The sequence below is a fragment of the Sus scrofa genome, chromosome 8 (assembly GCF_000003025.6).
Source record: "Sus scrofa isolate TJ Tabasco breed Duroc chromosome 8, Sscrofa11.1, whole genome shotgun sequence".
NCBI lineage: Eukaryota > Metazoa > Chordata > Mammalia > Artiodactyla > Suidae > Sus > Sus scrofa.
In genome coordinates this window covers 103,199,328-103,214,279 of record NC_010450.4, presented here as the reverse complement: position 1 = coordinate 103,214,279, position 14,952 = coordinate 103,199,328, and the positions used below count along the sequence as shown (strand labels likewise).

Here is a 14,952-nt window from a genome sequence, read left to right as displayed (position 1 = left end):
GGTTAATAGATGCAAACTATTGCATTTGGACTGGATAAGCAATGAGATCCTGCTGTATAGCACAGGGAACTATATTTAGTCACTTGTGATGGAACATGACGGAGGATAGTGTGAGAAAAAGAATATATATACATATATATATATATATATACACACACACACACACACACATATATATATACACACACACATATATATATACACACACACACACACACACATATATATATATATGACTGGGTCTCTGCTGTACAGTAGAAATTGACAGAATACAGAATGTTTGCTATTGCTCTTTCCCTCCCTTCAGCGAATCCAGAGTAGCCAATTTTTCCTCTGCATGGCATTTGGAAGTGATCTTGGTTTCCCCAGCTGAAGACTGAGTGAAGACACGGTTCAGGCTAATGCTGTGGGAAAAAACCCAAAGCACAATCACATATGGAGATGAACACATTCGAAGAGGCTCAGACAACTATCCTTTCATTTTTAATAATTTTGCTGGATATAGAATTTCTAGATTGTTAACTGTTTTCTCTTACCTTAAAGATAAGTTTCAGTTGTTGTCTACATTAGCTTTTTCTGTTAAAATAAGGCAGCTATCAGTCTGTTTCTTTTTTGAAAGTAATGCCTCTGATTTTCTGTATGTTTTTTAGACTGTCTTCGTTTTCAATAGTTTTACCAAGATTTACCTGGGTGTGGTTTTCTTTATAGTGATGCTGCTTGAGGTTCACAGAACTTTTTCGATTTATCAGGTGAAGTTTTTAAACAGTTCTGGAAAATTCTCAACCATTATTGCATCAAATTTGCTTTTTCCCCATCTTCTCACTTTTTTCCTTTAAATGCTAAAAGATCCTAATGTTATAAGATATATTGATACATTCACTATCCCACATATTTTAGTCTCTGTGCTTCATTTTAATTATTTTCTACCAACTTCTTTTCATCTTCACTAATCCCGTCTTTTGGTATGTCATATCTACTATCTAATTCAAACACTGAGCTCACAATTTCAGCTTCTATATTTTTCCTGTCTAGAATGCCCATTTGGCATTTATATCTCCTAATTTTTCAGCAAAATTCTCCAACTTTTCACTGTTTTAACTTTCATTTGTAGAACATACCAATCATGGTTATTTTAGAGTCCTCATCTGTTAAATCCAATCAATATCTGAATCCTCCAATGTCAGTTTCATTGTCCAGTTATCTCCTGGTTTTAGTTATATGGTCTTACCTCTTAGCACCCAGTCATTTTTTATTAAATGCTGGACACTGTACAGTTAAAAAAAAATTAGAAGACCCAGATTATTATATTTCTCCAGAGTAGGTTCACCCTGACCTCTGCCAGGCAGGGTGGAAACTGTTCACTTTAATCTAATCAGGGATTGAGCTGATTCAAGTCTGGCTGCAGCTGTGGTAGGCTTCAGCCAGCCTCAGCTGATCCTGTTGCTATAGCACCACCCTACAGCCGCTTCCAACTAAAAGTCTGATGTGCATTGAGGGCCCCTCCACAGCAATATGAGACTAGAAAACACAATGCCTTTCAGAAGTGTATGGTTTAACTTTAAAGCATTCTGTCACACAGCTTCATAATTCTGCAAATATCTTGAGGAGGAGGCAGCAGTGTTTCTGAGTTCCTCTGGATCTCCAATACTGTCACTCCAATCTCACAAGACTGCCAAAAGCCCTACCTGTTTCTCTGTGCTCAAACACTAACTCTTTACTTGGGCTAAGGTCAAATTTTCAGCCTCTTGTCCATATCCAGAATCAGAAAAGCTCTAACCACTTCCCCAAGAGAAAAAAGCCTACAGATTATCGATTCATGTGTTCAAAATTTTCTCCTCTCTGGGCTTTTAGTCACTATAGCACTCCTTGCTTTAAAAGCTCTTTGATGGCCTTACGCAAATTACCTTTGTATTTAATCTGTCTTTTGATAGCTGTTCTCAGCAGTAATATCAATGTGTTCAAGTTCTAATGTAAGATAAATTTTCTTGCCCTATTTTATCTTTATATCCACACCACTTTCTTTATATTGCTCATTAAAGGTGTTTTATGTCCCTTCTTTCTTATTGAAACAGAAACCCCAAGAAAACAAAAGCTTTACTGCATCCTCAGCCTAAGGATACATGTCACTTATCATGCCTATTTCTGTTTTGTAAAGAATTTCAAACAGCCTCATCATTTTTCAGTATAAGAAAAGACAAAGGCTAATTCTACATGTTCTCAGAGAGAACTCTAATTCCCCCTTTCCATGCTTCCTTGCTTTTGCCTCCAAAATAGAGAGAAATTAGAGTAAATATGCTTTGGGTTTCTCTCCTTTATGGTTCCTTCTCTTTAGCTGATTAAGACCCTGGAATGTATGGGACTGAGCCCTTTGTGATCTCGTGATAGATGCAAAGACACGAATAAATGACTCCACTGGAAACATCAGGACAATGCCAAGTTCTGAGAACTCACCAAGCCAGTCTCCACACAAAAACCTTTTGCAGGCAATGCAAGATGATGCTCTGAGAAAAGGAGGAAAAATGCACTGCCATCAGAGAAGAGCCATTTGGAGGGTTCCAGAAGACAATGGATTCATCGACACTTTGGAATACCTGAACAATAGGCTAAAAAGGTGGTGATGAAAATGTGTGATCCATGTTTCATTCTATAGGTACCAAAATTTAAACGTGTGTCTAGACTAAGAGCCAGTGACTAGAGGGGACATATTTGAACTGTGGTTTGGAATACTGAAGAAAATATTGCAGAAAGAGAAGATCTTGAAGATTCCAAAACAAGGATTATTGAGAATTTTAACATGACATGAATGGATTTTGGTCTTAAGGACAGACAAGACAATAATTCTCTTCCTACCCCTGGGAAATCTCAAATCCTGGTGGCCAACACAGAACAAAGCTGAGGTGCTAGTTAAGCTCCAAGTCAAGCTGCACCTCTGGGGGTAATGGGGGAGGTGGCAGCAGATGTCAATGCCCCCCACTGAACCCCCTCAGGTACCCATAGAGCCTCTCCCAAACTAATAAGGGCTCATGCACACCAGTAGGCTTAATCCTAAATGGTACCTCCAAGTTCCTTTGGTGTGAAATGGCTCCCAAGGGGCTCTTGGCCCTGTCCACCAGAACTATTGGCACCAAAAGAAAAGCAAATGTAAGGTGAGAAAGAGTTATGCCACATACTCTCTCTCTCATTGCATCATTTTCCAGACTCTACCACTAGTATCTGGCTCATGTTTCATAACCACAGCATAGGTAACCACTGGCTTGAGGCGAAGCACTATTGAGAGTTGCAGGTGGTTCACTTTGAAGCTATGGGGCATATTAGAAATGCCTGAAATAAGTGATCCCAATTTACTCGCCAAAGAAGAAAAGGCTCCTTATCTCCCTCTGAGAAGCCCAACAAGTTCTATAAGGAGAAGTCTGTGGAAGGACCACTCATTCTCCTCTCTCTGTGCACCTTCTGAATCCTGGTGTTAGAGGAGACCACTGACTGGAACTGTCCACCCTGGCCAAGCAGATAATACCCACCTAAATGAGCTGTCTCACAGCAGGAGGCCCTGACAAGGAACAGGGTGCTGCTCTGAAGACTGACCAGGAGGATTTGGGAGGGGCCAATAGGAGGGAGGAGAAAACCAACCTCCCAGGATCCTTGGCGCTGGAATCCATCTTGGCTGAGAGGTGCGTGAGCCACCAAGAAGGACCCTAAGCCAGACCAAATATGGGTCAAGCAGGATGAATGGCCAGAGACAACCCAGAAACCAACCACACTTCCCTAAAACCGGAGACTGGGAGCCACGTGGCAGAGCAGTTCTCCTGGGTTCCCTTACCCGGTTGCTCTTTGCCAGGGTGTCCTTTCCCAAAAAAGTCTTTTGCTTTCTCAACAAATGTCTCCTAGGACAATTCATTTCCAAGTGTTAGACTACAGCCCATTCTGGGTCCCTAGAAGGGCCCCTTCCCGGTACCTCCAAAGCTAAAACAGTAAGACACTAAGAATAAAACTCAAGGCTGGCCAGAAGCTCTCTTAATTAACATAATAAGGAATAGGATTAAAGCTAGCAGAGAGTAACCTTTGCAGCTCAAAAGCTATTGATTTTCAAATGCTCCCCTGGGGGAAGACTTACCATAGAGAGAGTTTTTCTCCTGCCCAGCCCAGCAGCACAACAGGACAGAACAGAGAATGGCAGACAATCCAGCCAGAAGACAAGACTCAGAGAAGCAAGAACCACAGAAGGGAGGGAAAAGATGCATGAAATAAGAGGTTAAAGGGATCAAAGGTCTTAGGTGAACAGAGCAGGCTTGAAGAAGATGGGGACACTCTTTATCAATACCTTTCTGAATTGTGAAAAAAGTATTACTTATTCAAAACATGAGCATAAAACAAGAAGTCAAGTAAACAGAGAACAACAATCATTACAGGAATGTAACATTACCTGAACCTTCTTAGAATGTATAAAATCAACAGCTCTTTGGGTGGCAAAGTGAGAGAACCAGGGATACTAGTGTGTAAAAACAAATAATAATGTAAAGACATCAAAAAACCTCAGGAAAACATAATGCAAAACTAAATCATCTACTGTGGCACCATCAGCCTCCTTAAGTTTCCCATATGCTTTTTTTTTTCAAAATAAAAATTATAATTACCGGCTTAGCAATGCATCACAACCAGCTGTTCAAGACATTAATCTGACCACTACACTGAAATTTCAGAGGCCACAAAACAAATATCAAAAGTTATTAACAGCCACTTAAATAATTGACATTTTTCTCATTTATGACTTAGTTTATATTTTTGTCACATGTTTGATTTTTGAAAACCTTTATGGTAAAAATTTAACTGCTGAGAAAATTAAGTCTTTATAGAAAAATAGTGAAAGCCACAAAAAATTTTGGTGTATAAACACAACAACATGCTAAATTAAGGCAAATCAGTAACATTTTCCACTTAAAGACTGTATTATGAAAAAAAAAAAAAAAAAGACTGTATTATGAATTTCCATTGTTCCTTACCCGCACTACAGAAACCTTTCAATAATCTTTCCATCACTCCCCACATACAGCAGTTTCAGCAATATGGTGATGCTTAAATGTATTTTGCTTGCAGAAAATACATTATGATATGTTTTATGTGTCAATTTGGCTAGATGGTAGAACCCAGTTACTCAAATACTAATCTAGGTTTTGCTGTGAAGGTGTTTTGTAGACGCTGCTAAATCCACAATCAGGTGACTTTAAATAAAGAAGATTACTGTCAGTATTCTGTGTGGCCCTCGTCCAATCCAAAGCCTTAACTGCAAAAAGTAAGTTCTGCCAGAGAAGTTCTGCCTCAAGTCTGAAGCATCAGCTTGTGTCTGAGTTTCCAGCTAATAGAGATTCCAACCAGCCCCCTCCCCACCCATAATCACATTAGCCAATTCCTTAACTATTTATCTATCTACCTATCTATCCATCCATTGGTTCTGCTTCTCTAGAGACCCCAAGTGCTAAATACACATTCAGAGAGACATTTTATGTGCAGTTCTCTGATCCAGCAGTCTATCCCTTTCTGATTTTATGATCTTACTACACACATTTCAGCTCCCACCCTTCTCATGGAAACCATCAAATAAAACTCTTAGGACTGGAGTTTTCTTTTCCAAGTTTTTGTTTTTTTTTTTTTTTTTTTTAAAACAATATCTACAGCTCTGTTTTTCTATCTCCATCCCTCAGGCCCTTCTTTGTCTAAAGATTAGAAAAAAATAGTAATGGAAATAAATGGCATAAAGCAAGATAAAAATCCTAATATACAGATGTATATTTGCATATACAAATTCCTGCATCAGAGAGACTTTAGACCGCAAAAGACTATGATGTTGTAGTTCTTTAACTATATATTTTCAAAGGTATGGGACATTTAAGCTGGGATTTTCATTCCAACATGAAGCTCAAAAATGTTTCAACTGAGAAATAAAAAGTTAGAAGGAAAAGTGTAATTTCATTTACAGAAATCAAATTCAAATCCATAAAAAGAATATGTCTATTTTGAAATCCGAACATCCTTATTCATGGGTAACTTCTTTTTAAATGATGCACTATATACTACAGAGCTATATGAGAATTGTCTAGTTAAATATTTCCACATGTTTTCTTTTTAGGGCTGCACCTGCAGCATACGGAAGTTCCTGGGCTAATTGAATCGGAGATGCAGCTGCCAGCCTATGCCATAGTCACAGCAACATTGGAACTGTGACCTACACTGCAGCTTGCAGTAATACCTGATCCTTAACTCACTGAGGAAGGCCAGGAATCAAACCCACATCCTCATGGATAGTAGTCGGGTTCTTACCCTGCCAAGCCACATCAGGAACTCCTCCACGGTATTTATTTTAAAGTGCTAAACTTTCAAGGTACCCGGCCGGTACAAGGTACTTAAAATGGAAACATTTCAATGCATAAATAGTCAACTGGAATCACTATCTGTCAATTAGCTTTATAAATGCATTAAATAGTACAAAGAGAAAAATATGTTGAATACTTAACAATCACATCCTCACCTCCCACATCAACCTGTAATCCATATTTTCATCCAAGTCTTCCGGCATTCTCTTCTCTCCAGCGAAAGGTCCAAACTTTTCACCCTAAGTAATAATTATATTGAAAAAGGATTAGCATAATACTCAAGTTACTAAAATTAACCATTACTTCTCTTATGAAAAAATTTTTTCTGGAGTTCCCGTCGTGGAGCAATGGTTAACAAATCCGACTAGGAACCATGAGGTTGCGGGGTTCGATCCCTGGCCTTGCTCAGTGGGTTAAACGATCCGGCGTTGCCGTGAGCTGTGGTGTAGGTTGCAGACGCGGCTCGGATCACGCGTTGCTGTGGCTCTGGCGTAGGCCAGTGGCTACAGCTCTGATTCTACCCCTGGTCTGGGAACCTCCATATGCCGCGGAGTGGCCCAAGAAATAGCAAAAAAAAAAAAAAAAAAAAAAATTTTCTCTGAATCCTCATGCCCAAAGCTTGAGATACATTTAAAATATTAACTAATTTAGCCAACACAAAATATTTACATATTTAAAATCCAATTCAATCTATTTTTAACCAAAGAGCCCAAATCCAAAACACAGGAGCCAACATAAAAGGGTTAAATTACTCAACCAAGGCTCTGAATATTATATGTTTCAATCCTCCGCAGCCTCTGGCAAGTGGTCTTAAAATGACAAGCATTGAATCTTGCCTGACTTGAGAGACAAGCCCACCAGGCAGAAAATCACCTGGTTTCCATAAAAATAATAAATTCATCCCAATTATGAACAAGAAAGAAGTAGGCTTGCCATTCTCAGAGGAAGCCTGTTCATAAATAATGTTTAAATTCTCCTTCCAATCTTTCAAACAACCAAGGGGGCACTCCATAAACCAGGGTTCTCAAAGTGCGTGCTTTGAATCACCAGCATGAGATTCATCAGCGATGCTCATTTCAAATTCAGAATCCTATGCTTATTAAGATCAGAATCTCTGGGAGTGGGACAAGGGGAGCTGCATCTGGACCAGTTCCCATGTGAGAAACGCTGGTACACACCAGAGTGGGCCCAGCAGGGAGGGACCTGGGAGGCAGGGTCAATGGGTGAGCAACACTTTCTTCTCAATTGAGGCAACCAGAGCAAGGCCTGGAAAAGCAGAGTGAGGTCGAGCATGTCCAGCCAGATGATGTGCAGAGATGTGTGCAGAGCAGACACAGGGTCATTGGAGGCTTTGCAAGCCTCCACCTGCAAATATTCTACAGTGGAACCCTTCTCCTCATAAGGAGGTAGAGGAAGAAAACCAATAACTGCTCCAGGGGAAATTTTGATGATCACTGTCAGGGGGAAAAATAACCACCAGAAAAATGTTTCGAGGAATGTAATGACTTAACGAACAACAGAAAACCCAGCTCCTGGCAAGAGACAAATGTTAAAGCTTAAAGGAATTGCAACTAGCTAACCCTGTTAAAGAGATAAAGAGAGAAAGAAAAGAGGTCTGAGAAGTCACAAGTAAAGACACAGCCTGGAAGACCTACTGTTTAATATTAACTTGGAGGCAGAAAACAGCTAAGGAGATTGCTAAAACCAAGTCTATAATCCTAAACAACCCAAAAATAAGCACACCAAAGAAACAGGGAGATTGCTATTTGGCTGTTTCAGCCAATCTGGAAAGACGGACCAAAAAGCAAGGTGTGTTTTTGGTAATAAATTTGAGGATTTGGTATTAATGCATATATAGCTCAACTTTTTACTCTATCTTGTCATGCATTTAGCCTTTATAAACTACCACGGAAGGAAATCATCTGAGTACACATTTTCCAACATAACTGATCTACGCATGCCAATCAGTTCATCTTCGCAGGAAAATTTGGAGGGAATAGAAAATTGTATCTATCAATTCAGAAGCATTCAAAGGACTGAAGAGGAAGGGATGGAAACCCAAATAAAGGCATTGGGTTTGGGGAAAAACATAACTACTTGGATGCAGGCCTAATATTATTAAATAATTTACAGGTGAAAACAAAATTTACTGCATATACATCTCTTAGAATAGTGGGAAAAGCATTAGCTGAGGCTTCCAGAAATCTGGATCCTCATCCTTGCTCTGCCACTCTGTGACACATTAGGATGTCACAAAGCTCTGAGCTTCAGTTTCATAACCTATAAAACTTAGGGATTTGGATTAGCTATTTTCTAAGAATCCTTCCAGCACTCAAATCTAATAAAAGGAGCTTCCACAGAACAAATTTAGAACAATTTGAAAATAAAAAGAACAAAAATGTAATTGTTGGAAACAAGTTAATAAATTCTTAAGTCCATAGTGATTGCTGGAGAAAGAAAAAAAATGAATTGGTTAAAAGCCTCATTTGCCACAACTACAGCTTACTAAAATTAATAAAGAGAAAAAACTAAGCATTTCGTCCTATCTTTTCAATAATAATGCTAGTTCAGGATAACCACACAATAGCAAACAAGGAAAGAAAGCTCTTCTCTACAAAGGAATGCTAACTTACTAATAAAGGAGGATTATTCAAGTGAAATCCCCACTGTGAAATCCCCAATAATACAACTAATTCAGGCAAGGATTATCAATGGATATTAAAACCATTAGGTAAAAGGTTGATAGTAAAATAGATATTCATACACTATCAGCTCACAGATTACTGGTCAAGCACAAAGTATCTTTACACTGGAAAAATTCGGTTAACTGCGTGTTGGCATTACTAAGGGAAAAAGCAGGTATTATACACCCTCTGTCACAACATAGTGTGAAGAAAAACATCCTAGCCCTTCATTCCCCAGCGTCTGCCATAGGGATATGACAAGGGGGTTTGCTAAACTGCCCAGGAACCTCTAGCAGCAAAAGAGCAAGTGGACATGCATAGACTGCTTCCTCTTAGTCCCATCTCTCACCCGGCACCCGAGGAGACCGTACTACCTAAGAAGAAAGCACAAAGATAAGACACAGGAGAGAGGTAGGTGAACACTTTCTATCTTCCTTCCTGCTCTCTCAGACAAAACTGCACAACTTTCTGCAGTGTAAAAAGGATCAGGTGGGAGTTCCCTCTGTGGTGCATACAGTTAACAATAGGGCTTGACTCTGAGGCAGCACAAGTTCGATTCCTGGCCTGGCGCAGGGGCTTAAGAATCTAGTATTGCTGCATCTGTGACACAAAAAAGGAAAAAAATAAAAAATAAAAAAGATGGGGTGGGGAGAAGTGTTTAACACAAAATGTCAGGGTGTTAAAAAAAAAAAAAAGGTAAAATAACCTATATCTAACTCTCAGATTAGAAGAAATACAGATGACAAACACTTTAAATAATGTGCCTTGGGAAAACAACCAGACCAATCCAGATTGTGAGATACTGAACGAAAAACGAGACTCATCTTTTCAGAAAGTAACTAGTCTTTTGTTTTGTTTTGTTTTAAGGGAATGGGAAGAGGGAGACTGTTAAAGGGGATTTAATAGAAATAACCAAGTCTAATAGGTTGTCCATGAGGACCCTGTTTCAAAAATAAACAGCTATAAAAACATTTTGCAAGCACTTGGAGTAATCTGAATATGGGCTGAATTAGAAGACATTAGGAAATCACTATTATTTTTGTTGGATGTTAAAATGATAGTGTGGCTATTTAGGAAAATGTCCTTATGTTGAAATATGGAGGAATGAATTGCCATAATGTCTGTAATTTACTTTGAAATGGTTCAGCAAATAAAAAATATATACATATAGATGAAATAAGTTATATGAAAGTGAATCAATCTGCAGTTGAATCACTTATACATGAAATGTTTTTCACAGAAGGAATCTAGAGTCCCCACTTAGAACATAATTATATTTCAATGCTAAACAACTGTGCCTGTGTGTGCTCCTGCAATACAATTAGGCCATCAATAAAATGCATTCCTAAAAAGTTCAATATGAAAAGTATCCAATCTTCTTTCCCTACTGTGACTGTCCAAGTAGAGATAAGTTGTCTCCCTCTGTCCACTCTCATTAGTACTACAACACTGACCTTGTTAACGGTACTAATATATCCAGGTAGAAAACTACATTTACCAGCTCCCCATTTAGACAGAGAGACCTAAAAACCTGGAAGCAGAAATCACTGTATGAACCTACCACAAATGCTGGCACCCTCATGCCTTGGTGCATTCCTCTTTCTCTTCATCTGAAATAAGAGCATAATAGCTAGAGCTAAAGCAGCCATTTTGAGGCCAACAGAACTGCAGAGATGTCTACCCCAACATTTTTGAGCCACTGAACTGTTAGCAGCGAATATGCACCTTGTTACAGGAAGAACATAAACTCAGAGGCTTAGATTACTACAGTTGTCTCTGTTACTCTGAGTCAATACAGAAAATATCAAGCAAAAGAACTGTACTCGTGCCCAGGATATAAGAGAATTATTCTTCAGGAAATGCATCAGTTATAAAAATAAATATGACGAGTTCTCATTGTGGCTCAAGGGAAAACGAACCCAACTAGTATCCACGAGGATGCAGGTTTGATCCCTGGCCTTAAGAATCTCACATTGTGGTGTAGGCTGCAGATACAGCTCAGATCTGGCATTGCTGTGGCTTAGGCTGGCAGCTGCACCTCCGATTCAACCCCTAGCCTGGGAACTTCCATATGCCACACCTGCAACCTTAAAAAAATAAAAATAGAAATAAATATGAAGTGGGAAAAGCAGAAGAACTGTGAGGAAGAAGTAATATAATATGGTGACCTGAGCACAGCACCTTTTCCATTAGCCAAAACTCTAAGCCACGTGCTTCTCTTAAAACAACTGCTACTAGCACATTCAGGCAACTGAGTGTAAGTCAAGCCTTAGTTTCTGACACAGAACTGGTGTGAGGCATTCTCTCAAGCAGGCTGAGTAATAAACTGGAAAATGGCAGAAGAGCCAGTGCTGAGGGCTATAAACTAGGGTATCCTGAGGAGAAGCTCAAAGTCAGAGAAAGCTGGGGCCACAGCCCACAGTTCTTCCCATCCTTACAGTCCAGAAAAGTGCAAGGAGACCAGAAAGCTAACAGACAGGGAACTGACAGTCTACCTGCCACTGCAGGCCTATAGCAATAGAGGCCCCTTTGCCTAGAGGGCAGGACTGATACCACAGAGGATTCTCCAATCATCAGTCTTGGGCTTCAATAAAACCAAGACAAACCACTGATACAAAGGGGCCTAGCAGCCTACAAGGGAGACCAAATAGAAAGAAAAAAAAAAAAAAAAAAAAAAAAAACCCTACTTTATGTAAAACAGAAATTCAGTGGGAGACAGTATTCTAATTAAAAGGAACATGTCAATTACATAAGAAAATTTAAGGAAAATCAAATACAGCACTCAAAGTTTAAGAGTAAAAAAACAATTTCCAAGCTAAATATTTTTAGAGGATAAGCTGAAATGCAACAACCTGAGAATCACTTACCCAGTCAGGAAATCCTTTACAGTCAGAGATGGGAAGGAGAGCTACTTGATGATATACACAGATTCAGAGAGAATATTATCCATGATTTAATGACAAAAAGGACCACAAAAAGTCTCTAAACAAATGAACCATAACGAAGGACAGAAATTAGAAGAAGAAAATGAGTAACCAGTGTATAGACACACAAAATTAATGTAAGACAATTGGGTATGTAGAACATACCTGTTAAATAATAACTCTTGAAACAACAAGAGATATACTTAAAAAAAAAAAATTCTATTAAGTAACAGAGCATTTCACCAAAACTGGAATTTGGGGGGAAGAAAGGCACAAAGATAAAAGCATCTCCAAAGTTGCAGGGGAGGCAGAAGTTGGGGAAGCAGTGGCAGGAAGAAAGGAGAAGAAGGAATAGAGAAACAAACATCTTGTAGAAGAAATGATATGTTTTTATGGAGAAAATGGTTAAGCTCTAGCTATCAAACAAAAAAATCATGAGCATCTGATTACAAAAGAGAGGAAGAGTCAGTAAATCACTAAAGGACAAGAAGAGTAGAGCTAACAAAGTAACAAGAGTTGGAAAAAAATAAACAGTAATGAACAGACAGCAAAAATTTAAAAATTAAAAATAAGCAACATTATGAAATAAGCAATGAGCATGGAGAAAGAGGACAAAAATAAAAGTCAACTATATCAGTCATTAAATATAAAAAGGAGTTCCCATCGTGGCTCAGAGGAAAGGAATCTGACTAGCATCCATGAGGACAAAGGTTCCATCCCTGGCCTCACTCACTGGGTTAAGGATCTGGCGCTGCCATGAGCCGTGTGGTGTAGGTTGCAGATGTGACTCCAATCTGGTGTTGCTGTGACTGTGGTGTAGGCCTGTGGCCACAGCTCCTATTCTACCCTTAACCTTGGAACCTCCATATGCTGTGGGTGCAGCCCTAAAAAGACCAAAAAAAAAAAGTTAAATTCTCTTATTAAATGAGAAAGATTATAATACTGCATTTTGAAATATAACCTAGCTATATATGATTACAAAACAGTACATAAAAAGAAAAGAAAGTCAATAGTGTCAGTATCAGACAAGGTTAAATGGCTGAGTGCACTGAACATTGTGTAATGATATAAAGTATATTTATGAAGAACATAGAACAGTAAGAAACCAGCAGTATAAAATATTACAAATGCAAGAAGAACTGAAGTGGGAGATTTTCTTTTTTTTTTGTCTTTTTTTTTTTTTTTGTCTTTTTGCCTTTTCTAGGGCCAATCCTGTGGCATATGGAGCTTCCCAGGCTAGGGGTCTAATCGGAGCTGCTGCCACTGGCCTACGCCAGAGCCACAGCAATGCCAGACCCAAGCCACGTCTGCGACCTACACCACAGCTCATGGCAATGCCGGATCCTTAACCCACTGAGCAAGGCCAGGGACCGAACCCGCAACCTCATGGTTCCTAGTCAGATTCGTTAACCACTGAGCCATCACAGGAACTCCTGAAGTGGGAGATTTTAAAACATATTTCCAAATTGGACAGATTTGTTAAGTAATAAAAATAAGGATGAATATACAGAAAATGCCATTAATCTTAAAACTTTCCAAGTTCAATATCCATCAAGGATTTAGAAAGGCTATCACTCTAATAACAAGAAGGGCTGATAAACTATACAATTCCGAACTTTTCTTGAGAAGAGCACTGGCTTACCTATGGCAGGTCACAGGAGGAGGAGATGCAGGGCACCACACAACCAAGTAAGAAATCAGTGAACATGTGGATGGTTTGCTCAAGAGTGCATGTGAGACAGCTTGACTGTACAGAAACACTGGAAGCCCCCGACCCAAAGGGAGTTCACACACACTTGCAGACTGTTTTCTAAGGACCACTCCACATTAAGATCTAACTTGAGTTTATCAAGGATCACGCTGACTGCTGTGCTGAGAATAGCTGACCACAGGGTAAGTGTATAAACTGAGAGACTTATTAGGATTCTTTTGCAATAGTCATGTGAGAGGTGATGGTAGCTTAGACCAAGACGGTGGCAATGTTGGAAAGTGAACTTTGAAGACAGAATGTGCTGGTGAGGTAGGTGGAAGAAAGGTAAGGAGAAAGGATGATTCCAAGGATTTTAGCCAGAGAAATTCAGAGGATTGGATCGTCAGCCAAGAGCTGAGATGGGGAAGATCTTGGTGCAGCAGATTTGAAGGGAGAAGATCTGGAGTTTGGTTTAAGGTGTGTTGATTTTGACAAGTTTGTTAGACAACAGGGGCAGATGTCAAAAAGGCAATTAGATGTGGTTGTTATAGCTTCGGTTCCTTCTTCCCATCTTTTATAGCCTCATGTTCAACTAGTTTATGTGCTATAAACCTTACAGTACATTTTTACTATTTTCCCTGTGGACCATCAGTTATCTTTTTAGAGCCTAAAAAATAAGACAAATTGCCTATGACATTTACCTTTATTTCCATCTGTAGAGCTCTTCATTTGTTTTGAACTGAGTTTCTGTTTGGTATCATATTTATGTTACCAAACAGAACCATATTCTTTGAACATGTGTTATATCACAAGTTTGCTGGCAGTGAATTATCTCAGCTTTTGTCTGAAAAAAGTATTTTGCTTTTATATTTGAAAGATATCAACTAGGTTGACAGTACATTAAAGATGTCACTTGAGGTTTTTTGGCTTCCAAGTTTCTGACAAGAAATCTACAAGTTTTACATTCTTCACACATAGTCTTTTTTCCTCTATTTTCAAGATTTTTCTAGTTTTCCTTGTATGTTAGCAGTCTAAAGATGTGTTTAAAATTTTTTAAAAAATCTTTCCGCTTTATATGTGGTTTGATGTCATTTATCATTTTTGGGAAATGCTTAGCCATTATTTCTAAATATTCCTTCTGGCCTAAGCTTTCTCTCTTCTTCTAGGACTCCAGTTACATATATGTCAGACCAATAGATATGATAATGTCTCACAGCTCTTACTTTGTTCTGCTTAGTTTTTCCTTTTCATTTTGTGTTTCATTTTAGGTAATTTCTGTTGCCTTAGCT

At 38.9% G+C, this 14,952-nt stretch overlaps 1 protein-coding gene across 7 annotated transcripts in view; it reads right to left on the bottom strand.

Moving 5' to 3' along the window:
* PRDM5 (PR/SET domain 5) overlaps positions 1-14,952 on the bottom strand; it is a 195,644-nt gene that overhangs the window by 169,676 nt on the left and 11,016 nt on the right. For all 7 annotated transcript variants that reach the window (XM_021101643.1, XM_021101642.1, XM_021101645.1 and 4 more), the window contains exon 2: positions 6,521-6,604. In XM_021101643.1, the coding sequence (XP_020957302.1) occupies positions 6,521-6,568 (48 nt within the window). In that variant the 5' untranslated portion in view covers positions 6,569-6,604. The remainder of the gene's footprint in view (positions 1-6,520; positions 6,605-14,952) is intronic.